Source organism: Watersipora subatra, chromosome 8 (genome assembly GCF_963576615.1).
Source record: "Watersipora subatra chromosome 8, tzWatSuba1.1, whole genome shotgun sequence".
NCBI lineage: Eukaryota > Metazoa > Bryozoa > Gymnolaemata > Cheilostomatida > Watersiporidae > Watersipora > Watersipora subatra.
The window spans coordinates 45,580,414-45,606,659 of NC_088715.1; the positions used below are offsets into that span (position 1 = coordinate 45,580,414).

At 34.7% G+C, this 26,246-nt stretch overlaps 1 protein-coding gene across 1 annotated transcript in view; it reads left to right on the forward strand.

Moving 5' to 3' along the window:
* Positions 1-23,831, forward strand: part of LOC137402627 (golgin subfamily A member 6-like protein 22) — a 37,529-nt gene extending 13,698 nt beyond the window's left edge. Inside the window, exons 2-8 of the mRNA XM_068089132.1 lie at positions 1,176-3,217; positions 6,788-6,918; positions 7,497-7,701; positions 10,098-10,265; positions 15,400-15,516; positions 17,419-17,547; positions 23,633-23,831. Of these exons, the coding sequence (XP_067945233.1) occupies positions 1,176-3,217; positions 6,788-6,918; positions 7,497-7,701; positions 10,098-10,265; positions 15,400-15,516; positions 17,419-17,547; positions 23,633-23,728 (2,888 nt within the window). The 3' untranslated portion in view covers positions 23,729-23,831. The remainder of the gene's footprint in view (positions 1-1,175; positions 3,218-6,787; positions 6,919-7,496; positions 7,702-10,097; positions 10,266-15,399; positions 15,517-17,418; positions 17,548-23,632) is intronic.
* The last annotated feature ends 2,415 nt before the right edge of the window (positions 23,832-26,246 follow it).

The following is a 26,246-nucleotide window of genomic DNA, read 5'->3' on the forward strand; positions in this document are numbered from 1 at the left end:
ATTACAGGCTTTTGTGTGCAGTAGAAATATGTTCACCGCCCATAGGTTTACTCGATAAAGCATTTTTTTTGCACTCTGGCAAGCTAATTAATCCAAAAGGAATGTTTTTGCATTTTACAATTTGACAGCTATTACTTTTTGCAGTCATTCTGTAAGGGCGGTCTCTAGTTTTGCTCCTTCTAGTCTGCCAGAGAGTCACCTTAAAACAGACTCTAGGCAGCTACTAAGGTAATGTTCATAGTTAATGTTATTACTATTATTGTTCAATTGTTATTAAAGTTTACTTGTAGTTTTCTCATACAACTTTATTAGCATCCAAAAGTTCTCGTACTCACCAAGTTTCCATACAGCGATATGTATTGACAACGCCGTGTATCAGTGCTGAAAAGCTATGCAAGCTGACTGTCAGACCATGTTTCAAAAGGTTGCTATATCACAGGGATAGTTGTGCGACGCTTTATGTCAAGGTTGTATCTTTAAAATGTCAAGGACAAAACAAACCATTGTTGATCAGAAGAAAAAACTGTTATCTCTTCATGGCCCTATTTGTTATACACATGGTAAAATTTAATTCACAGTTTTTGACAAGAGATCTTTAAGCTATGACCCAGGCGCAAGCAAAAGTGTGATGCCGTTGATCGCTAATGCCATTTCCATGGCCAAAATAGCTTTGCATAGCTGTTTGCTTCCAGACAGCGGCACGATCAACACGGCTGTTCCTGTGATGTCATTGCAGTACCATATAGGGGTGCAGCGATACGCTACCACTGTATGGAAACTTATTTACTGACATTCATTCTTCTAACAGCTGATCTGTGCTTGGACAGCAAGATTTCTAAAATACCTTGGTAGCTCATTTTATGTTTACAGCTGGTTGATATTAAAAACATAAAACTAAAGACATGTAAAAATTTAAGTGGCTGCTGCTTCTAATGTTTAGCTATAGCTGACAAAGTCTATATTATTTATTATAGCCCGATCTCTAGTCGGCGTTTAGATCCTCAAGGAGGTCAGTTGTGGGCTCCATCAACAATGATGTCCAAAATCTATAAAAGACTCTACACAGCAGCTCGGTAAGACCCATGTTATAGTCAAAGTGAGTAGTTTCCAAATCAAAGTCATAATAGACCAAGTTAAGGTGATAAATGTCTGAGTTAAAGTGAGATGTGTCCAAGCTAAGGTGAGGATTGTCCAAGTTAAGGTGAGGATTGTCCAAGTTAAAGTGAGGATTGTCCAAGCTAAGGTGAGGATTGTTCAAGCTAAGGTGAGGATTGTCCAAGCTAAGGTGAGGATTGTCCAAGTTAAGGTGAGGATTGTCCAAGCTAAGGTGAGGATTGTTCAAGCTAAGGTGAGGATTGTCCAAGCTAAGGTGAGGATTGTCCCAGTTAAAGTAAGGATTGTCCAAGCTAAGGTGAGGATTGTCCAAGCTAAGGTGAGGATTGTCCAAGTTAAGGTGAGGATTGTCCAAGCTAAGGTGAGGATTGTTCAAGCTAAGGTGAGGATTGTCCAAGCTAAGGTGAGGATTGTCCCAGTTAAAGTGAGGATTGTCCAAGCTAAGGTGAGGATTGTCCAAGCTAAGGTGAGGATTGTCCCAGTTAAAGTGAGGATTGTCCAAGCTAAGGTGAGGATTGTCCAAGTTAAGGTGAGGAGTGTTCAAGCTAAGGTGAGGATTGTCCAAGCTAAGGTGAGGATTGTTCAAGCTAAGGTGAGGATTGTCCAAGTTAAAGTGAGGATTGTCCAAGCTAAGGTGAGGATTGTTCAAGCTAAGGTGAGGATTGTCCAAGCTAAGGTGAGGATTGTCCCAGTTAAAGTGAGGATTGTCCAAGCTAAGGTGAGGATTGTCCAAGCTAAGGTGAGGATTGTCCAAGTTAAGGTGAGGATTGTCCAAGCTAAGGTGAGGATTGTTCAAGCTAAGGTGAGGATTGTCCAAGCTAAGGTGAGGATTGTCCCAGTTAAAGTGAGGATTGTCCAAGCTAAGGTGAGGATTGTCCAAGCTAAGGTGAGGATTGTCCCAGTTAAAGTGAGGATTGTCCAAGCTAAGGTGAGGATTGTCCAAGTTAAGGTGAGGAGTGTTCAAGCTAAGGTGAGGATTGTCCAAGCTAAGGTGAGGATTGTTCAAGCTAAGGTGAGGATTGTCCAAGCTAAGGTGAGGATTGTCCAAGTTAAAGTGAGGATTGTCCAAGCTAAGGTGAGGATTGTCCAAGCTAAGGTGAGGGTTGTCCCAGTTAAAGTGAGGATTGTCCAAGCTAAGGTGAGGATTGTCCAAGTTAAGGTGAGGAGTGTTCAAGCTAAGGTGAGGATTGTCCAAGCTAAGGTGAGGATTGTTCAAGCTAAGGTGAGGATTGTCCAAGCTAAGGTGAGGATTGTCCAAGTTAAGGTGAGGATTGTCCAAGCTAAGGTGAGGATTGTTCAAGCTAAGGTGAGGATTGTCCAAGCTAAGGTGAGGATTGTTCAAGCTAAGGTGAGGATTGTCCAAGCTAAGGTGAGGATTGTCCAAGCTAAGGTGAGGATTGTTCAAGCTAAGGTGAGGATTGTCCAAGCTAAGGTGAGGATTGTCCAAGTTAAAGTGAGGATTGTCCAAGCTAAGGTGAGGATTGTCCAAGCTAAGGTGAGGATTGTCCCAGTTAAAGTGAGGATTGTCCAAGCTAAGGTGAGGATTGTCCAAGTTAAGGTGAGGAGTGTTCAAGCTAAGGTGAGGATTGTCCAAGCTAAGGTGAGGATTGTCCAAGCTAAGGTGAGGATTGTTCAAGCTAAGGTGAGGATTGTCCAAGCTAAGGTGAGAGTTGTCCAAGTTAAGGTGAGGATTGTTCAAGCTAAGGTGAGGATTGTCCAAGCTAAGGTGAGGATTGTTCAAGCTAAGGTGAGGATTGTCCAAGCTAAGGTGAGGATTGTCCAAGTTAAGGTGAGGATTGTCCAAGCTAAGGTGAGGATTGTTCAAGCTAAGGTGAGGATTGTCCAAGCTAAGGTGAGGATTGTCCCAGTTAAAGTGAGGATTGTCCAAGCTAAGGTGAGGATTGTCCAAGCTAAGGTGAGGATTGTCCCAGTTAAAGTGAGGATTGTCCAAGCTAAGGTGAGGATTGTCCAAGTTAAGGTGAGGAGTGTCCAAGCTAAGGTGAGGATCGACCAAGCTAAGGTGAGGATTGTTCAAGCTAAGGTGAGGATTGTCCAAGTTAAGGTGAGGATTGTCAAAGCTCAGGTGAGGATTGTCCGAGCTAAGGTGAGGATTGTTCAAGCTAAGGTGATGATTGTCTAAGCTAAGGTGAGTATTGTCCTAGCTAAGGTGAGTATTGTCCAACCTGAGGTGAGGATTGTCCAAGCTAAGGTGAGAATAGCTAGAATAGCTAGTATCGCTAGTATAGCTAGTGCAGTTAGTATAGCTAGAATAGCTAGTTTCTGCATTGCTAATAAAAAGGCAATAATTACTTGATTTTGATAGCAGTTAACAATGACTTATACAGTGGCAACACAAAGACGCCGATCACTTTTTTACCGTCCAGCACCGATGCAATCAGCTTGAACACTGTCCTATCTGACTGTATAGATCAACTCGTCATTCTTGGACACATAACTTCTAAAAACGGAGTCTACCAGCAGGCCAAGTCATCTATGGTTAGTTTCCAAAGAGGTTTGAATCTAAAAATAATCTGGAAAACTTATGTAAGCCAGTATTTGTTTGTTTAATGTAACCAGATGTCGGTGCATGATGTGTCAATAGCATGTCAATAGCATTGTATAGAGGTCTGCCTCTCAAACACTAACATTTGCAAAACAATCATAACTTGGAAGGATCATTTGCCAGCCAATTTTTTGGACATTTAGGCTAAGATAATACAACTAAAAGTCACTAAACAAGCATAAATTGAGTTGTACATAGTTGATATATTCAAAAATAGTTATTAATGTTAGATGTTAGCTTCTCATGTTAATCTGCAAGCCAATGACTTTCTTTGTTACAGCCTTCTGTCCAATGACTTTCCTTGTTACAGCCTTCTGTCTAAGACTTTTCAATAATTATCTTATATACTGACCGATCAAAATTCCCAATGGGTATTGTTTGAGTTGTTCCATTTTCTGCTGCCAACTGAACAGCTGGAAAAATTACTAGTTTTTAAAGTTGTGCATAATTATATTGAAAGTCACTGAAACTGCTAAGTATACTTTGTAACAAAATATATTGAAGTTTGAAAAAACACTGTATATTTTATTCACAGATATGAAAATTGAAGCAACATTCAATTCTCCTGTTTAATCAAAACTTTTAAAAAATTGGTATGAAAAAAATTAGATAAAGTAATAAATTATGTTAAAATATGGCTTTGCTGCCCATTTTTATGCTATAAGTATTACTTTAACAAAAAAAATCCAAAGGTAAATATTATTTTCCATAAATACAAAAATTTTGTGAGTAGCGTAAAGTATGTAAGCACATATATATTAGAATTTAAAGCTATTTTACATTACTTTTTATATTTTAATTGCTTCTTTTGTAATATGGTAGTCTTTGGCTATATCCACTTATGGCTGGCATTATGGCTCTCATCCGCTTTCATTTGCTGTCATATGATGTCAGCTGCTATAATCTCCTGTCATTCACTTTTATATGATGTCAGCTGTTGCCATCTACTGTCATTCACTTTCATCTGTTGTCATCTATTGCCATCTACTGTCATCTGCAGTCATCTGATGTCATCTGTTGCCATCTACTGTTATCTGTTGTCATCTGCTCTCATATGCTGTCATCTGCTCTCACCTGCTGCCATTGCCTGCCATCTGCTGCTATCTGCTCTCAGCTGCTGTCATTAGCAAAATTATTCAAAATTTGGTCATTTGAAACTTTACAAGAATTATACACTAGTATTCTTACAGATTTCATCTGAGGGTAGATTTCTCGTAAACAAGCTGTGTGCTATAGATTATGAGGGTCACCGTGGCAAGATAACTCCTCATACAAAAACTAAGGTAAGGTCACATCTATGTATTAACTGGTTGTACTCAACTGCCTCATCTGTCAAATATTTTAGCTTTAGTGGGTACATTTTAGTTGAAAAACACAAAACAGAATAATAAGTTGTACCATTATAGTTCATGACCTTAACTATTCAAAACTCTTATCTGTGAGTGCTTCTATTCTTGCAATTCATTTTACATACATTTTTTTCTTGCAATAGTGAATACTAAAATTATTTCTTTTGAATGAAATTTTTAAATTTGGAAAAATATTATTTAAATAGTTTTACTTGTCTAACAACACTTGAACAGCATATAACAAAAACTTTAGCAAATTTAGAAAAAGCGAAATATGGAACTTTAATGGATTTAGGTGATAAAAAAGCTATTTATCTATTCGAGAGTACTAATCCAACTAAACACTGATTACTAAATCTGCATTTGTATCTTTTTACTAGTAAGCAAATCATTTGTCAGCAATCATATGTAGGATTGCTTTTTACTGTTTCTTAAAGAAGTACCCTCACACATCGGCAGCTCCAACGAGTGACCCAACATATGAGAAGATCGAGATACGAGTAGAGTTTCGAGCGAGTTTCTTAAGATACGAATTATCATTGAGACACAAACATAGGAGTCAGCTCTCGATAGCCAGTATATAGCCAAGCATGCAAAAGGTTGCTTTGAAAACAGCATCCTTCGGCCTTTCACTTCGAATAAGTTTGAAAAAGTTTTCAAAAGGATGGCTAAAAATTTTAGTGAATGCGAGAACAAAAAACAGATAATAAAAAATAAGATGAAAAACTTGAAGTAAGTTCAGTAAAAGATTAAAACCTAATTTGCTGAGGCATCTTAGTACAGTCATACCTCGACATGCGAGTTTACTGCATTCCGGGACAGAGCTCATATGCCAATTTTCTCGTATCAAAATATTTATTATCTAAAATAGCTAAATACAAATTGATCCATTCCCATCATTTGAAAAAAAGCTCCTAAAAACAAGATACTATGATGGAAAACATGTTTTTCGTTATTCTAATCCATACCCAAACTCACAAAGTAGCAAATTCCTATTTAGTGGTTATGATCTGCGATACAATATAACATTACTATGTATAGTACTGTATGGAGTTCTTAACTTCGAGACAGATGTAGTGGCTAATGGCGGTGTCAGAGAGACTTGACAGCAATGTGTTTGGTACACCAAACTTTTGTGGTGCTACAAATGTATTTTTAAGTTGAATTCAAAGTTTATGTTACCTTGTGTGATAAGTGCAAGCATGAGCTCGACATGAGCTCTCATGTCGAGCTCATGTCGAGCTCCTACTAATACATTATTGTACAATAATATAGTATTGGTAGGAAAATTTTAACTTGTTTATAGAAACTGGAAAGCATTAATTTTAGCAGAAAGGTAAACAGATCTCAACAGCTCGCTTGACTATATTGGAGACACTTTACCAATTTTGAAAATGGACAGTAGAAAAAGGGCAGACAACTCTTAGTAATATTTGAATTTTTTTCATACCGGTTGCTAAATCTATACAAAAGAATATCGTAGAAGGTATTTTGCTCAAATCATTTTTAATAAAAAAGTAATTTCTCTATCATGATGAAGGGGTGATAACATTTCCAAATATTATCCTTCAGATACTAGTATCACAGACTTTATGGCAAAAATGTCAGGAGAACCCCAAAAGGCTTTTATTGTTTTTCATCTAACCAATATTTATTTTTAAATTTTTTTATAATTTTACTAATTATGGAAGTATACACACACTATACTAGTATACACACACTATAATTTAGGTTTTCCTATTTCTAATTATCTATATTTCAGCGAGGAATGTTTCCTCGAATTAAAAAGGCTGCAAAGAACCAGTTTTCAGAGCGGTCTAGAAGAGACCAGATGAAACGGCTCATCATGCTGAAGTCAAAGGAAAGTCAGCTAGGCAAGATAGAGGATGACCGGTAGGAACAGATGCTATTAGCTTAAAGGAAATTGATAATAAAAGTTGTGTATCAGTTCGCTCCTAGAACCTAGTCATAGACAAGGTGTAGACAAATGTAGGTGGCAAATGTAGGTGACAGGTGTAGACAAGTGCTCATAGAAAAGGCGTAGCAATTATAGAGGTTTACTTTACTTACAAAAGAAAAATGGAAGCCACCGTTGGTCTTATAGCTGAAGGCTGTTTGTTCAACGTTCTGTTGATGCAAAATTTTATAGTAAGATAAAAATGTGCTCAAATGTTTTTTATGAACTCCGTAGGCAGAGTAGGTCAATGTTGAGTCTAATGTCTAGCTGGAGGTGAAGTTAGACACCAAGAATGTCTGTGGAAGTTAACTACAGTAATCTAAAAGAAACATGCTTTAGAGACTCACATGCCTGTTTAGAAAGACCACATGAGAGCTTACCTAATTGTATTGGCATCCATGATTCACACTAGATTTTTTTTAATCCATAGCCAGTTTTATTGTCAAATATATTTCACAACAAAAGAAACTAATTTTAGATTATTTATGTCAAAGTTAGTTTTTATTTTTATCAGGTCATTCTTAGAGAGGCATCTGAAGAAACTCTTCGAAGAGATGTACCAAAACAACTCTTTTGAGACTATAGCAGACCTCTGCAAGACAGAGAAGCAATACAAACAGGATTTAGAAGACGCTGTAAACAGACTTTCACTCAGCGATAAAAGGATAAAACAACTTAAGCCCAAACTAAGAGATATGAAGGATTCTCGCAAACGAGAGGTAAGTAAGAGTAGGTATATTCAGTAAGGAGAAGAGAGATAAAAATAACTTATCGCTTTACTTTAAACAATGAACTTGATTAGTTGTACACATTAAATAGTCAGCTAAGTCTCAGCCAATCATAGCAGGTGTAGGGTTACTGTTAAAGATGAAGTTTTAGAAAATCTTTGTAGATTTTATCAGAAGGTATCGGTATTTTTTAACATTGGCGATTGCTTTTGATGTTCAAGGTCATCTGACTTTTAGGACGTTTCAAGACTAACATCGATAAAACTTGATCACGACTAAAATGCTCCGATTAAGTGAAAGTGTGATTGTGACATCTATAGTTGAAAAGAGGTCAACAGAATAGCACCGCAACTTGAACGCAATAGCTCATAGAAATTATAGCATTGATAGCAAGCAGTAATGTAGTTTGCAGAAATTTTTTTTTACAAGAGTTTTAGCAATGATCAAGTTTTATGAGTTTTAATCTTAAAACATCCTGGCAGTCTGATTACTTAAACCATGAGAAACAATCGCAAATAGTAAACAAATATCAATACTTTCTTACAAAATCTACTAAGATTTTGTGTAAGTCATCTTTAATGTTTTCATTAAACTTTTTAGTTTTCTATTTGCTTCAATTGCACAAAAATTCAGCTCTTAAAGGTTTGTAGTCAACAGTTTTTTGTAAAAAATGTGTGAGTCTACATGTATGAAGCTTCAAACCAGTTTTATGAGTTTCCTGGCTGATCAGTTTGGTTCTACACATTTGTAAATATTTCTACTCTAATTAAATGTGTATTGCTAGTATTCAAAAGTAGTCTAAAGCCTTGGACATTAAATCAGCCATTTGCTAGCGAAATGGCTGATAGTGAAGGTGTATTTTTTCAAATACTTCAGCAAGAGGCTACTTCACAAGAGCGTGAGTTTAAAGGTTTTTTTAATATTTCCATTAACAACAAATTGCTCAGGAAAAGTGTAACATTTCTTTTGCAGAATAAACCTTTTGCTAACTCTAGGTACTGAAAGTGTGTTGAGACACATCAGGCAGCAAGAATGAATCTAATCTCGACATCTGATGTCTCTTTCTTGAATAGTTGCACTTGCCAATGGAATTGCAGTGAAAGTTTTTTGCTACTTTTTCCAGATGAAACAGGATAAACAAGGAGTTAACAGGGGTCAACTAAAGCATTATTGGCTGCATTTATAATCAGAATTTAGGCTAATATTTGCCTTGGCTATGCCTTAAGTTGTGATTTGTGATTTTGTGATTTTGTAATTTCTGATTTATTTTTATCATCAAAATTAGTTAAGCAAAAGAAAAACAGCTGGAAGAGTGATGAAGCCCACAATACACAATAGTATAGCTAGTCGTGGCTTTAGGCTAGTCATCATCGATTTTATTCCCCTGTTAAAAGATGCAACCTAAGTTCTTTCGTGAAACTGGCCACCTTCTTTATGCTTTTAATAGACTTAGGGAGTTGGTTCCAAAATATGGCCTGTTGGAACTCGACCCTGCAATGGCCTGCACAGGAAGAAGATTGTGGAAGATTTAGACAAGAATTTCATAATCAGATTTGAAATATCGTGCGAGGGACGTAATTACAATAAAATTATTGATGGGCTAAAAGTATAATGCGGTATGAATATAGGGAACTGATAGGTAGTATGGATGATGATTTGAAGAGAGGTTTGGTGTTTTTTAAGTAAATGGTCTTTATCATGCGCTTTTGAAGTGTTATGGAGAGGTGCATTGCCTCATGACTCAATGCATTATGAAAGTTTGGAATTAACCATGGAGCTGTATCATAAAAGCAGAGGTTTGTGGGGTAAATATTCAGATGTGCGGTAGAGTAAGCCTGATAAGGGTCCCAGTGTTTTTAGTAAATATTTGAGATGTTTTTCAAAGTGAGATTAAAATTAATGAAAACACCTAAGAATTTAGTGTGATCTGTCTGACAAATCTGTTTGTTGAAAATGAAAAAGAGATGAGTGTTAGCTAAATGAAATTTATTTTGGAAGTTTTTTACTAACATGAAGTTAGTTTTATCAACATTTAAGGTGAGTTTGTTAGAAGTGCACCAGTTTTGAATAGCGAGAAGTTCGTTATTTAAACAATCTATGTGCTTGTTGATGTTAGAGGATTGCAAAAAGATATTAGTGTCATCTATTGTACATAGGCAAAAAGGTGTGACAAAGTTGGTAACATGTGTTAAACCATTTATTTAAATTAAAAAACGAGTTGGACCAAGGATTGAACCTTGAGGTAGACCACATGTTAAATCTAGTGTGGAAGATAATGATAAGTTAATTGACGATTTTTGTAAAAAAATTTAACGTGGGAGCCAGCTTTAAAGAAAATGAACAGTTTGAGGATTCGTGAGTTATCCGCTCTCTTATACCCTTCACAGATAGAACTGAGGCAAGATAGAATAGCTGAGCTGACGGATATGATTCAGACAACCAAACTCAAAGGCATTTTGGAAAGAAAATATGTAGAAAAATTTAGTAGAAATAATGTGAAACAGGCTGTAAAGAAAAACCAAATTGAAATATCAGCAATGGAGAAGGAGGTAGAGGTAAAGATGCTTACAATACACTAATAGAAAGATTTTTTTTTTTATATTTAAATGTATTAAAGCTCGGTAAAAATAATTATGATTACAGGTCACCCATAACTTACCAACAACTGATTTCTTTGGTTTTAATATGCAAAATGATAGTAAAAAACGTATGCTATTTGCAAACAACTGAAAAACACATTACATTTTAATTATATGAAATAATTACTAAGGGATTTTGTTGTAAGTGAAGGTGGCATGAAAATTAATTAATCACTATTGCCTTTTGCTAAATATAATAATATATAATAAGTATATAATCCCACGACCAAACGGGCGGAGCGAAGTTTGAGAGTTTTTATGATAAATGCATGTGCACACAACTCACGAAAATTATTCATCAACAACGTCGCAAACCCTTGCATCGAAATCTCACCAACAAATTTAACCATTTTTTGTAGAGTCGTTAAAGTATAATAACGATACAAAACACATAAACCTATTTAAAAATGTTACCAAGTCTTTGAAAGGTTACCGCAATATCTCAAAGCTAATCTATCTGAGCGGATTATACATAAATAGAAAAATTAATTCGGCCAAAAATCTTTATTAAAACTGGCCAAGCCTTATTTTTATCAAAGTTAAGACTGGCAAACGAAACGCCCAGCGACAGAGAATAAAACCATTAAGTCGTGCGCAATTCATGACAAAATAACATGCACATTTTACCAGTCTATGGCATTGGCAAAATGCCGAAAATGTCTGTAATTAATGTAGAAGTACGGAAATTGTTTCTTTGCTGCCGATTTCAAAGTAACTGACATTTTGGAAGTTTTTGAGTACTTTGGCATTCTAACTAATGTCCAAAGCAGCGAAAGTAAAGGAAATGACAATGATATTTTTTTCTAACGATTCTTATGAGATTATTACAATATTTAATTATAAATTTGGATGACTATTGAAGTCTTATAGTCACACTAACAACACCGATGATGGGCAGTATGTTACTGTTATTATTTTTTTAAATAGTTTTGTTAAATAGGTTTTCTAAAAATCTATATAAATATCACAACCTCTTGATATTGTTAGCTATGACGTTTTGAAATGTAAACAAAACTGTGTATTGGTTTTCTATTATTACGATATTAATAATATTGGTTATTTTAATAATATCAGTGCATTTTACTTCAAATATTGTATTTTTCCCATTGCAGGAGGAGAGACATAAACATATAATCTTTTCTTTTTGTTATTGCTGTTTGTCAAAATCAAACACTTTTTTAAATAGATGTTCTAAAATCTATATAAGTATTACAATTTCTTGATATTGTTAGCTATGACGTTTGGGATTGTAAAGAAAATTGTGCATTGGCTTTCTATTATTACTATATTAGTAATAATGGGTATTCCAATAATATCAGTGCATTTTACTTTTAATATTGGCCAATATTGCATTTCTCCTATTGCAGGGAGAGAGATAAAAACATATAATATTTTCCTTTTATTACTGCTGTTTGTTGTATATAATAACACTCACAGCCAGTACATTACAGCTACCATTGCAGTTATCTTATAATTGCCCTGCAGTGCCATTTGACTGCTAATATTGCATTTCTCAACTATCAGTACTCTTTCTTTTTTCTAATATCACTTTGGTCGTGGGCTGTATGACAGGGGAATTTTTAGTTATATAGTAATGTGAAGTCTGATGATTAAGAGGACTTCACATTAGCATCCGATGATTACTGCATGCAATATGAAACTTTTAGTCATAAACTGTTGCTAAAAACTTTTTCCATCTTTGTACTTATACAGGCTCGGTGGACCACTTTGAGCACTATATCAGTGAAGTCTCAACCATTATCTGTATATATATATATATGTATATATGTATATATGTGTATATGTATATATGTATATATGTATATATGTATATATGTATATATGTATATATGTATATATGTATATATGTATATATGTATATATGTATATATGTATATATGTATATATATATGTATATATGTATATATATATATATACATGTATATATTTATATATATAATATATATATATATATATGTTATTAATACTCAAATGTATAATTAAGTATATACATATAATTTATACATTTAAAAAAGCTTTTTTCATTGTTCTCTCCATATTTTTTATAAAAAAAACGTTTTATATAATTGTGGTAAAACAAATATAAAGCAAAAAGTGTCATAAATAAATACTGGGAAAAGATTTATAGATTGAAGACTATAAATCATGTTTTAGTAAATAAAAAAGATTAGTGATATATGAAGGAGTTAAGCCGTTCATTATATTGAATCAAGCATTGTAAGAAAAATAAGTTAATTTAAACTAAACTTAAGAAACATATTGTTTTTAAACCAAAGATCTACTTTGATAAAGCGTCTTTTAATGCCAAAATAACACTGATATGAATGCGGAAATTTGAAAAAGTATTTAAATTTAAATGCTTGATAGATATTTTTTATTGCAAGGAGAAGAATGTGAAAAAGGATTCGGAAGTGAGAAGCCATCTCGAAATCATATCCTATTTAGAAAGAGCCTTGAGTCGTCTTAACGACCTGGTAAAGTACTTGTGTGTCTTATCTTTTATTTTGCCCATTAGAATGTGAGATCTTGTTTTTCCAGTTTAAAATTTGAACAATTATTCGTTTAGAGGGATTCGGCACCCGCATGAAAACTTATATACATGTATCATTGTTTCTGCGTCGGATCACATTGGCTTTGGCACTGAATCTTTTGAAACAGTTATTCTAAAAGGTCTGGGACATTGGCAAAAAACCTAGTACCTCAGTTACATAAAGTATGTTAGCCCACCAATAAATACTCTTTAATTTCCTGAAGGGTAACATTAAGATAAATGCATGAGTTCTTGAGTATTTACATATTATTGAGTATATACATGAGTATATGAGTTCTTTTTAATCTGACATAATTACGAATCTTTGTTTCAAATAAGATTTTCCTGCCAACGTCACTGAGTATTTACATTGTTTTAATCTAATACTGTTTTCAAGAAGCTTTTGGCAACAGGAATGTTTCATTTTCGTTCCATAGTATCAGATCTACTACATGTACTTGTGCAAATACTAATGACTCTGCAGGTCCCTAGTTCATTTAAAACTGTTGTGACCTTCTACTGTGCCTGTTTGCTCTATTTTGCAAAGCTCTCTTTATATAAGTTTCTAACAACAGGAAATTTGATTGCTGCCGAGTAAATGCGTTGTTTAATTTAATTGGATGACAGCAACAGTAGAAAAATTTCTGTATACTGGTAAACAGATTTTATATTGCCCTGAATAAAAGTCGTAGAAATTTTTCATGCTTTGTCTGTAAGCAGACATGTATATGCACATTTTCAATGTCTATAAATAAATGGGTATCACAACAACTCTCTTTGGATTGGTCAGGTAAGGGCCTGCTTTTTAGATGATAGTTTAGCTATTTGCAACTCTTTTAAAGAGGGGCCCTTTAGCTCCATGATTTTATTTGTAAATGTTTGCAATGATAAATGAAATGCTAAAGGCTCCACTATTTAACTTTAGGTTGAAATAAAGCAAGCAAATAATTTTACAATTCATTACTGAAAAGCTAGTATAAACGTTCATCACTCACTATTCAAACTTTTGAAGAACTTTTATAACTCTTCTATTAATGTAGGTACAGTGTAGCATTTTATTGGCATTGAGCCAGTTTGAGATTTGGCAATTTGTCTTAAGATTTTGTGATTTCTTACTAAAAGTGTGGTGGGCTGGAATACGTGATTCGTTGTACCCAATGATGTATTATTGATTTCTATAAAAGCAATTCAAGTTAAAGTATAGGTAGTAACAACTTAATTATTAATTACTATAGTATAAATAAACATAATAATGTACAGCAGAGTAAGAGTAACTCGTGCCTCAAGACAGGTTATGTGTCCTCTAGGTTAATTTGAGAAATGCTTCTGTTTTCCATTTTTGTACATCCATAGATGTATAAAATTGATTTAAGAATGTATTTTCCCCTAGCCTTAGGGTTTGGTATAATAAATCAAGAATATGAAAATTATGGAGAAGCTGTCCGATAGATAATTATTAATTGTCGTAACAGAAAATTCCTAAAATGGAATAAGAAGTTTATTTATTTTATGTGGTCTTCATGCTAAAGCAGTTTTCAAGGCTGACTTGCAACAAAATTCTCATCACATTTATTTGGTATCAAAAGATTCACCATGTTTTACTCTGCTGAGTTGTAGGTACTGAATATGTGGAAACGTTATTACAAGCTCATGAAAGCTCAAAAACAAACAGTTAATCGCCACTATGACAAAACCGCCGTAAAGTGAAATCTGTTTATTTCTCTGACGTAGTCATTACATTTAGTTAATGTTTTGTCACGTGATGTTCTGACATAAATTGAAAGGCCAATCAAACGCTCAATATAAAACTTCTCGTAGCACTAGTTTATGACAAACACTTTGGGTTTTACCGAAGATCCCATATCAAATATAGACGCTCGCTACTTTACAGTTTTGTTTCGGCTTGGTCTAATCGTCTAGTCGTAATCTGATCATGTGACCCACACTTCGCAAATAATTTCTGCAGCATTTTATGATTATCACAACTGACCAACAGGCTCATCATGATTATCCGACAATGATATGTATTCCTTCGAGCTAAGGTTAGAAAATTAAACGAATTTTCACGGTAGGTTATTAGATATCAGTGCTATAAGTGACAGCATTACAATGACAATGAAATAAATGCGTAAGAACAATAGACATGGTTTTATTGAATGTGTGAGGTATATATGTAAAAATATTTTGTCGAATTTGGTTGCGTGAAAGTGTGAAAAAACGCCATCTTGTGCAACTATGTCCTATTTGAGCCGTTTTAGAAAGAGATTTAAATAAACGGCGGTCTCGTGATGGCGACGATAACTGCTCGTTTTTGAGCTTTTAAAACCTTGTAGTCAAATTTCCACACATTTGGCACCTGCAACACAAAAGAGTAAGACATAATGAATCTTTTGATGCCAAAAACTGTAATGTGAATTTTGTTGCATGTCAACCTTTAAATATTGACATTTTTGTTCATAGTTTTTTAAGAAAGTTTCTTAGAGGTGTTTTTATCTGTAGAAGCAGTATTGGACAGAAAAGTACTACAAAGACAGCGAGGAAAAGGCCAATCAAATGGAACAGCTGAAGACAGCAAGAAGCAAGGACTATGAAAGAATGCAAGAGCTGACTAAACTAGTAAGTAGCAGCGTGCAGCTGTCTAAAAGATACCAACATTTTATATTTACTTCTCAAGAAAACAAAGTTTTTTTAAGAGCAGGTAACTCCTAAACAGATTTCCTTATGCAAGCTGTTAATTTTTTTTTAAAGAACTAATACTACTAATAACTGGTGAAATAAGAAAATGTTTAAAACAGTAATCCGTTTTAGCGAGTTTATTTTTTTAAAGTTGTTTTAAGATTCTCGAAGAGTAGGAATATGTTGGTCAGGTTCATTTATGATGTTCAGATTTCATTCACCAGCCTTTCATATATATGAATTAGCTACAATATTTTTACAATTAATAAGGTACCTTATGGTATCATGATCATATAGCCTTTGTTGGCAATGGTTTTCATTTTGTCATGAAATTTAGAACATTGAATTCATCTTTAAACTTAAGATCTAAATTTAAACTCTAAATTTAAAATCTTAATCTAAACTCGAAATTTAAAGAGTTGAAGCTTTTCACTTAGATGTCCATTTTTTCGTGTATTTAGCTGGTCATAAAATCTAAATTGCACCATATAGCTAATAAAGCTAATAAAGTATAGCTAACAAAGCTAATAAAGCGATGCAAAGTTTGCTAAAACATTAATGATCTTGGAGTTTGAACCCTGACCCAATAATTAAGCATGGTTGGACACTAAGACAACCATTTGACTGTATTTTGGTGGTTGATCAAATTTATGCTCAATACTCAAAGATGAACTGACACAAAGCTTTAGTAATATTCATCAGAGAGTCCTGGCGTCAGCTATCATTTGCAATAGTTTTGGACCTTTGATGTAACACGGAATCTGGTTAAAACACTCAGGTCAAGCAGTAATATGATTATGTTTTCTATAGTTGGAAGAAGATCGACAGAATAGACGCTGCTATACTGTTAAACCTTGAACGCAATAGTTGATAACAACCATAGCAATGACAGCAGCCAGTGACATCATTTCGCAATTATTTTTCTTCTGAGCATTTTAACTGCGACCAAGCTTTGTGGATATTCATTTTTTGATACCAGTCGAATCACCTCAAACATCAAAAACAAGTTCAAATGATACAAAATTGATAACTTCTGATAAAATCTACAAATCTACCCAAAAATATTGCGCACGTTCACCTATAATGGGTGAGCGAAGTGGTTTCTTAAAATTAGCCCACATTTAGGAGAAAACTAACTCATATTCTAGTGATTATTAGTTTTTGTATTTTTCCATTTACAAGTAGGATATAGTATCACATTTATTTAGCAACACCTACTTGTAGTTTCATTTAGTGAGGTTAAAGGTCGACTTGCGAAAAAATTCACATTACAGTTATTTGGTGTCAAAAGGTTTACCATGTCTTACTCTGCTGTGTTGTAGGTTCAAAATATGTGGAAATGTGATTACAAGCTCTCAAATTCTAAAAAGCGAACAGTTAAAAAAACGGCTATACCCTGGAATCCCTTTATTGTGATGATGTACTCAACTCGAAGTGGTTATTGTTTTGACATGTGATGTTCTCACGTGAATTGAAAGGCCAATAAAAGGCTCGATATAAAATTTCACATAGCACTAGTTTATGACAAACACTTTGGGTTTTACCGAAGAGCCCGTATCAAATAAAGATCCTCGCTACTTTACAGTTTTACTACCACACCAACTACCAGATGGGCCAATCAGCCACTTTCCTGATTTGCAGAATAACTGTGCGCATAGTTATTGCACCTGATGATCCCCTCACAGCATACGGAACTACTAGCGTTCTAGTAACTAAATAACTTCATATAGTAAAAAAATAAACCATCTTAATAGCTAACTACAGCAATCCTTTATTGACGATGCTAGTATCTAACCTTTAGTACTGTAAACCTGCTGTAACTTACGTGTATGTGTTTTACAGTACGTGGAGTATGAGCAGGTCTGTGTGGACTACAGGATTAGCAACAAGAAAACTGGTGAAGATGAAAAACTAGAAGCAAAGAAACTTGAAGCCATAGTTCATCTTCAGTGCTGGTGGAGAGGAGTCATGGTAAGTTTGCCTGAAGGCGGGCAGTAGTCATCTGCCGAGAATATAAACTCAACAGGTCTTAGGACTAATTTAGTAAATGTATGGCTAAGCAGATGCCATAATAAAAAAAATCATAAGCTATGGTATGCTTGGAGTTTTAATCGTAATATCAAAGGTTGATTAGAATAATGCTGACTTTTGCAATCTGTTCAGTCTGCAAAGGGTTGAGAGGGCGAGTTAGAAGGTAAGGTGATGAGAAGAGGTTAAAATCATCTGTCCATAGAGGAGAAGAATCAAAAGATGGTCAGAATGGTTGATAAGGGTCAGCAGTTTAAAGTTTAGTCCATCACTTGTTATAGTTTATCTAGCTTGGTTACATTAGTGCAAAAGGAGGTACGGCGGTCTAAATTTTCTAAAAAGGAAACTATCTTGCACACTTGAACTTGATCAATTTTATCTAACTCGCGTCCTGACATGTTTCTAACATACAGGAACGTTTGATGAAAACTGATATGATCTTAGTTAATCAGCTGAGGAAAGAATGGAAAATCCTTTGGCTTCTGGTAGCATTTGCGGTTAAAATTATCTCCTACTAAATGAACAAGCATTTGATACAGTTTATGAGACTCTATGTAGACTGATTAGAGAATGATTTTATGGTGTGGAGTTTGCTATTCGAATTAGCTATGAAATAGGCAACAGATACAAGTTGTTTCCAACTCATATTTTCAGTCTTATAAGTTTTATACTCATTTTGTAAATAGAAAGGCTAGACAAAACTGTCAACTCTAGCGGTGTCAAGTGATTGGCATAGGAACAAACTTGAGGCTAGATTGTAAAACTATTATATTAGTAGATGTTTGAAGTTAGTCTGAAGGAACCAGGACAACTTCAATTTTAGTTTTCAAACGAGAAAGAATGCTTATATATACATATATACACGTGTACATATTATATATAGTGGCATACATATATATGTATATACATATGTATATGTACATATAAATATATATACAGTATGTATACTATTATACATATACGTATATAAACATACACATATACATATACATTATATATATAGTATACATATAATATATATTTTTATGTATATATGTGCATACTTGTGTATACATGTGTATATATGTGTATATGTGTATATATGTATAGATATGTGTATATATGTATAGATATGTATAGATATGTGTATATATGTATATATATATATATAATATATCCATTGTCCATTGTCCCCTCAATAATGCAAGGGGACAATGGACAAAGGGACAAAAACAATTTTAACATGACAAACAACAGTACCAATTCAGAAGATATGGTAATATAATATACATGGATATATATGATATTGATGTACATGGTAAAATGAGTTACAATATACATATATATACATATATATATATATACATATATATATACACACATATATATATATATATATACATATATATATACACATATATATACATATATAAAAAATAAAAAAAATTGTTTCCTCACCCCGGATACCCCGTATGGGTGGTAAATTCTGCTCTAACTCGGGTCTCCTACCAGAGACCTGGGAGTTTGAGCACTCGTCTCAAGATCTTAGCTGTTCCCAATAGCGCACTTTTCTGCAACTCACCTGAGTTGATTGTTGTTGGTATTTGGGCAAGCCACATTTTATGCGCCGGTGTTATTGCGCCCAGTGCCCCAATGACTACTGGGATTACGGTTGTTCTCACATTCCAGCATTTTTCAATTTCTTCTCCAAGAGGGAGATATTTTTCTACCTTTTCTTTTTCTTTGCTGGCTATATTGTAGTCATTGGGTACTGCTATATCTATTATAGTAGCCCTCTTGTTCTCCTTGTCTACCACCACTATATCTGGTTGGTTTGCTAGGACATGCTTGTCAGTTTGGATGTAGAAGTCCCAGAGGATCTTAGCGCGGTCATTTTCATTGACCTTACCAGGAGCTTCCCACCAGTGTTGTGGTTTATTAAGGCCATACTCATCACATAGACTTCTATACACAATACCTGCAACATGATTATGCCGCTCAGTGTATGCGTGCCCTGCTAGCTGTCTGCATCCACTGATGATGTGTTGGATGGTCTCAGGTGCATCTTTGCACAGTCTGCATCTAGGATCGTCTCTAGTGTGATAGATTTTCGTTTGGAGTTGCCTTGTTGGGAGCACTTGCTCCTGGGCTGCCATGATTAGCGACTCTGTATTGGCCATTAGGTTTCCTTTGTTCAGCCACATATATGTCTGGTGAAGATCGCCAACCTTAGATATTTGTTGGTGGTAAGCACCATGAAGAGGTTTCGTATGCCAGTCAATTTCCTCATCATCAGGGCATAGGTCCGTTGTGAGAGCAGCCGATTGAAATTCAGCTAGCAAATTATCTGAGATGGCCATGGAGGCTGCATATGCTTTGATGCTTTGCTCCTCCTCTTTCACTGTCTGCTGTACACTTTTGAGTCCCCTACCGCCATCTTTCCTATCAAGATACAATCTAATAGTATCAGATTTTGGGTGGAGTGCTCCATGCATGGTCAGCAGTTTACGAGTTGCTATATCTGTTTCTTTGATGGCTTTCTCAGTCCACTTTATTATGCCTGCTGGATATCTTATTACTGGCAGTGCGTAGGTATTTATTGCCATGATTTGGTTCTTGGCATTGAGCTGGCTCCGTAAGACCTGCCGAAGGCGTTTCTTGTATTCGGTAATGGCTTTGTGACGTACCTCGGCTTCGTGGTTGATGTTGCTTTGCATAATCCCCAAGTACTTGTACCCTTCTTCTATATCTTTGATGGTACCATTTGGCATTCTTAGGCCATCTGTGAGCATAGAATGGCCTTTCTTAAGAATTAGCCTTCCACATTTCTCAATACCGAAGGTCATTCCGATGTCCTTGCTGTATACCTGAGTGAGGTGTATTAGCGAATCAATGTCCCTTTCTTTGTTAGCGTACAGCTTGATGTCATCCATGTAGAAGAGGTGGTTTATCTTGGTGCCACTCTTAAACTGGTACCCATATTGAGTCTCCTCCAGCATATTGCTTAGAGGGTTTAGGCATATGCAGAAGAGCAGCGGTGATAAGGAGTCACCTTGATAGATGCCTCGCTTAATTTGTACACTCGCCAGCTTTTTGCCATTAGCCTCCAGTTCCGTCTTCCATTTGGTCATTGACATCTTGATGAATGCCACAAGAGCAGGGTGAACATTGTACATACTGAGGCACTCAAGTATCCAACTATGGGGAATTGAGTCATAGGCCTTTCTGTAGTCAATCCAAGCCATGGCAAGATTGGTTTGCCTTCTCCTGCTGTCTTGACAGACCGTCCGATCCACCAGTAACTGATGTTTAGCTCCTCGGGTGTTGCGCCCAATTCCTTTCTGAGCACTGGTCATATAGTGACTCATGTGCTCTTCCAGTTTGTCTGCAACAATTCCTGAGAGCAGTTTCCAAGTGGTGGGCAAGCACGTTATTGGTCGATAGTTTTTGGGAATCGGCCCCTGCTTTGGATCTTTTATCAGAAGCACAGTTCGTCCTTTGGTCAGCCATTCTGGATGGTCACCTTGTTCTATTAGGTATTCCATCTGCTTAGCCATTCTAGTGTGAAGTGATGTCAATTTCTTTAACCAGAAGGCTTGAATCATGTCATGGCCAGGTGCTGCCCAGTTCATATCCCATATATATATATATATATATGTATATATATATATATATACATATATATATGTATATATATATACATATATATATATGTATATATATATGTATATATATATGTGTGTATATATATATATATATATGTATATATATATACATATATATATATATATGTATATATATATATATGTGTATATATATATATATATGTATATATATATGTGTGTATATATATATGTATATATATATATATATATATATATATATGTATATATATGTATATTGTAACTCATTTTACCATGTACATCAATATCATATATATCCATGTATATTATATTACCATATCTTCTGAATTGGTACTGTTGTTTGTCATGTTAAAATTGTTTTTGTCCCTTTGTCCATTGTCCCCTTGCATTATTGAGGCTATCAATTCAATTGAACCAACCTATCTCTCTAGTACATCCCTTACAGTATACAAATATATACATGACCAGGTACCTTTTTATGATGGTAGATGAGATACATTACATGTCTACTCTAACAATGCCTGAATCATTAAGTGTTATGTTTGGTAATGTGCTCTAGATGCTTTTTTTATTGATCTTCAGCTTATAATATATCTAGGCTGTGACAAGCCTATATTCCTATTACCAACTGCTCAAATTCTGCTAGCAAAATAAAATGTTGACATGAATTATGATTGGTTGATGTTACATTCGCTATTAATGACTGAAAACTGCTTATCTATGGGTAGATGAGCTGTTACACATGAAGGTGGTAGATGAAGGTATACATCTATAATAGATAGTATACACATCAATGTACAGTTTACACATTTATGGATAGTATACACAGTTATGGATAGTATACACATTTATGAATAATATACACACCTAAGGATTGTATACACATCTATGAATAGTATACCCATCTATGGACAGTTTACACATCTATGGCTAGTATAAACATCCATAGATAATAAATCCATCTATGCATAGTATACATATCTACGCATAGTATACACACCTATAGACAGCCTACATATATATGGATAGTATACGCATCTATGCATGGTATACACATCTATAGATAGTATACACATCTATGGATAGTATACACATATATTAATAGTATACGCATCTATTAAAAGTATACGCATCTATAAATAGTAAATACATCTATGGGTAGTATAAACATTTATGCATAGTATTCACATCAATGGATAGTATACACATCCATGCCTAGTGTACACATCTTATGCATAGTGTATACATCTATGGATGCCATAAACTGTTTAGTCATTAACCAATTTTTCTCTTTGCCTCTTCTCAAGGTGCTTGAATAGAATCTGGAAGTGCTCCAATTCTCTATTTCCTTGCATAAGTTGGCTGGTTCTTGTTGGTCAGTTTTATTTCCTCAAGCACGTGCAGCTGAACATCTCATTAAAATGCCGTAATATTTAAAATTCTAGAGTCTAATGTAAAAATTGCGCAAAGATTTCACTCCAGGTTTAAAGTAACTTTGAAGATTTGACGTTCACAGATTAATTGAAATTAATTAAAAGTCAAACATAAAGTATAGGCCCGTAAAAATAATAAAGAATTACACCTTAAATTAGTTCAGATATTTTGCAATCTAAGATGTATTATGACATGGTGCGTATATCTATCATCACCTGGTACACCGAACTACATATACCTCTAGCCTACTCGACCATTTCATTTGGTTGTCTTCAACGTGAAGTAACAGTGTAAACCTCTTTCTATTGATTGTATATTTATTAATTCAATTTGCTTCTATCTATCTTGTACAATTTTTAGGTTGTTTATTTAATTACTTTTTACTTATTTTTTTTAATATTTCATTTTATTTCTGCGCACAGTTATTGTAGCATTTATTTATTAAGGAGCCAGCATAGACTTTGGAGTGTGATTTTACTTCAGTAGTTCAGTTTTTGAAATAATTTAGTTTTTGCATACATGTAGTTTTAAATGCATTTATTGTATTGTTATATGTAATTATTTGAAGTTTTTTCCTTTTTGCTTTAAAACAAGTTAAAAAAATTACAGGTATTTTTATAACCATACCTGTTATAACATCTGATAGTTTTACCTGTACGGGCATGTTCCAAAACAAATCGAATTAAACTGTATAGTTTAGTGGGTAGGAAAAAATTTCAGGAATTGAAGCCTGTTTGAAAACAGGCAGCGACATTTCATTTATTGTAACTTTGATCAGTATAGTTCAAAGGTTTTATTTATTTTTTACTGATTATTCAACACAGTTTAGGTATTTATATTAATTAAATGTTAAAAAAAAACATTGCTAGGTTCTTGTGAGTTATTTCCAGTCGCAACACGGTGCTCTGTTTCAAAGCTCTATTCTGAATCAGAAAACGCTTGGCTAATCCAGGCATTTATGTATATCACAGGTTCGAAAGGGTCTGGGACCTTTTAGAAAACGGAAACCAAAAGCTGCTAAAAGGAAGGGTAAAGGAGAAGATAAAAAAGCGGCTCCAAAAAAGTAGCCATCTATAAACTTACACAAATGTAAAATATAGTAAGCCGTATGTGTATAGCTTAGAGCTTCATTGTATATTATTGTAAAACTGTATGAGTAATAAAACTTCATTGAAACCCACAAGTAAATTTCAGTGTAAGCTGCCATGAATTTTATTGGAGGAGTATTCTGTTACATATCGTAAAGTCAGCCACATTTGGCGATGGTATGCATCTCGAATGCAATGAATTGGTTCAAAGTAATTTAGCAGTGGAAAAGTGATTGCAAGCTTTTATGTAGTACTCAAAGCGACTATTTATTCAAATACTTTCCAAGGGTAACTAGTTTTTCTCCGATACCCTTTTTCACACTTTCCAGCGTATCTGTATGCCGCCTGCTCTGAAGAAATGTTTGCCAGTTTACATTTGGTTGGTAAGGTTGCGTCGTGGCTGGTTGATTTGTCTGCTGTTGTGAGACAGGCTCGTCAGGGAATGTTATTATTGGCTGAAACAAAAACTTTATCATTAGTGGAAATTTTCAGCCTTTGTATTAAATTAAGATTATAAAAAAATTGATACCGGGTATACAGCATTTCTTGATTAACAAATTAATATATAAGTATTAATTTATCTAAATTATTATCAGTATTAATGTTACTCCTAACATCACTTGTTGCTTCTATTATTACTTCTGGTGCCCCAATAGTATTGTATGCTGTGAGAGATCATCAAGTATGCCGATAAAGTGCAGAGATCAATGATCTGCACTTTTATTCAGAATTGCTTTAAAGGGGTTAATTAGTACAGGTGTAACAGTGTTTGTGTACGGAGCCCAAATCTAGGAGTTCAATCCCTGTGCGATGTAATGTTTTCTTAATAGTTTTAACATACAAAGAAAGTCATTGGGCAACTTAATTTCATGTGTGAAGACTTGATGGTGCAGTACAAAAGTATTCTGAGAAAAATACATAGGTAAGAGCGTGAAGTGAATGCTAGTGAATTTACTATAGGCTGTGTGTCATTTTCGGTTGAAATGCCCTCTTGCTGGTGTTCTGGCTGGTCATTGGTGGGCTGATGGTATGGATTTGTATGTGACTTTTCATAAGGTGGTGGATCGGTTTTTGGAAAGTCTGGATTTTCAGCAGCTGGTGAAGATGGTGGCGGTGCTGTTGGATAGCCTGGGTGACCTGCTGCTGGTGAAAAATGTGGTGTTGTTGTATGATAGCCCGGGTTACCGGGTGAAGGTGGTGGGCCTCTACCCATCGTCTGTGCCGAAGGTGGCATGAATGTTCTATTTACTGCAAACCTTCAAATATACATGTATATAGCCTAGATAAATGCCCAACACTGCATGGGTAATCCCACGAACAAACGAGCGGAAGCGAAGTATGAGAGTTTTTATGATAAATGCATGTGCACACAACTTACGAAAATTAATCATCAACAATGAGACGAACCCTTGTCTAGAAACTTCATCAACAATTTTCACCATCGTTTTGTAGAGTCGTTAAAGTATAATAACAATACAAAACACATTTAAGCCTATTTAAATATGTTACCAAGTCTTGGTAAACCGCCGGCATTAGCTTAAAACTTACTCATCTGATTGGATTATGCACAAATAGACAGATTAATTTGGACGAAAATCGCTACAAAACGCTTGAAAAGCTTGGTTTAATAAAAGTTAAGACCGGAAATTGAAATGCCGAGCGACAGAGAATAGAACGATAAAGCCGTGCGCATTTCACGAAAAAATAACGTGCACATTTCACCAGTCTATAGCATTGTCGAAGGTTTCTGTAATTAATGTAGGAGTACTAAACTCGTTTTATTTTTGCCGATTTCAAAGAAACTGACATTTTAGACTCTTGAGTACGTCGGTATTCTAACTGATGTACAACGCAGTGTAAGTAAAGGAAATGACGATGATTTTTTTTTCTAACGATTCTTATGAGATTTTAAGATTATGAGATTATACTTATGAGATTAAAAAAAATTATGACGTTTTTAAATGTAAACAAAATTGTGTATTGGTTTTACATTATTACTATATTAATAATATTGGCTATTCTAATAATATCAGTGCATTTTACTTCAAATATTGGCCAATATTGCATTTCGCCTATTGCAGGGGAAGAGATATAAACTTATAATATTTTCCTTTCATTATTGCTATTTGTTGTATATAATAACACCCACACCCAGTACACTACAGCTACCATTGCAGTTATCCTATTGCACTGCAGTGCCATTTGACTGCTAATATCGCATTTCTCAACCAACAGTACCCTTTCTTTTTTTCCAATATCTCTTTGGTTGTGGGCTGTATGAAAGTGGAATTTCTCTTTGGTTGTGGGCTGCATGACAGTTGAATTTCTCTTTGGTTGTGGGCTGTATGAAAGTGGAATTTCTAGTAAAATATATTCCCAATAAATTTGAGTAACTTGAGCTAGTAATTTAAGCTAGTCTAAATCTTTGCTATAATAAGGGCCATCCGTGTCCATCTGTCTGTAACTAGCTTGTGCTTATAACTGTTCTTAACATTGT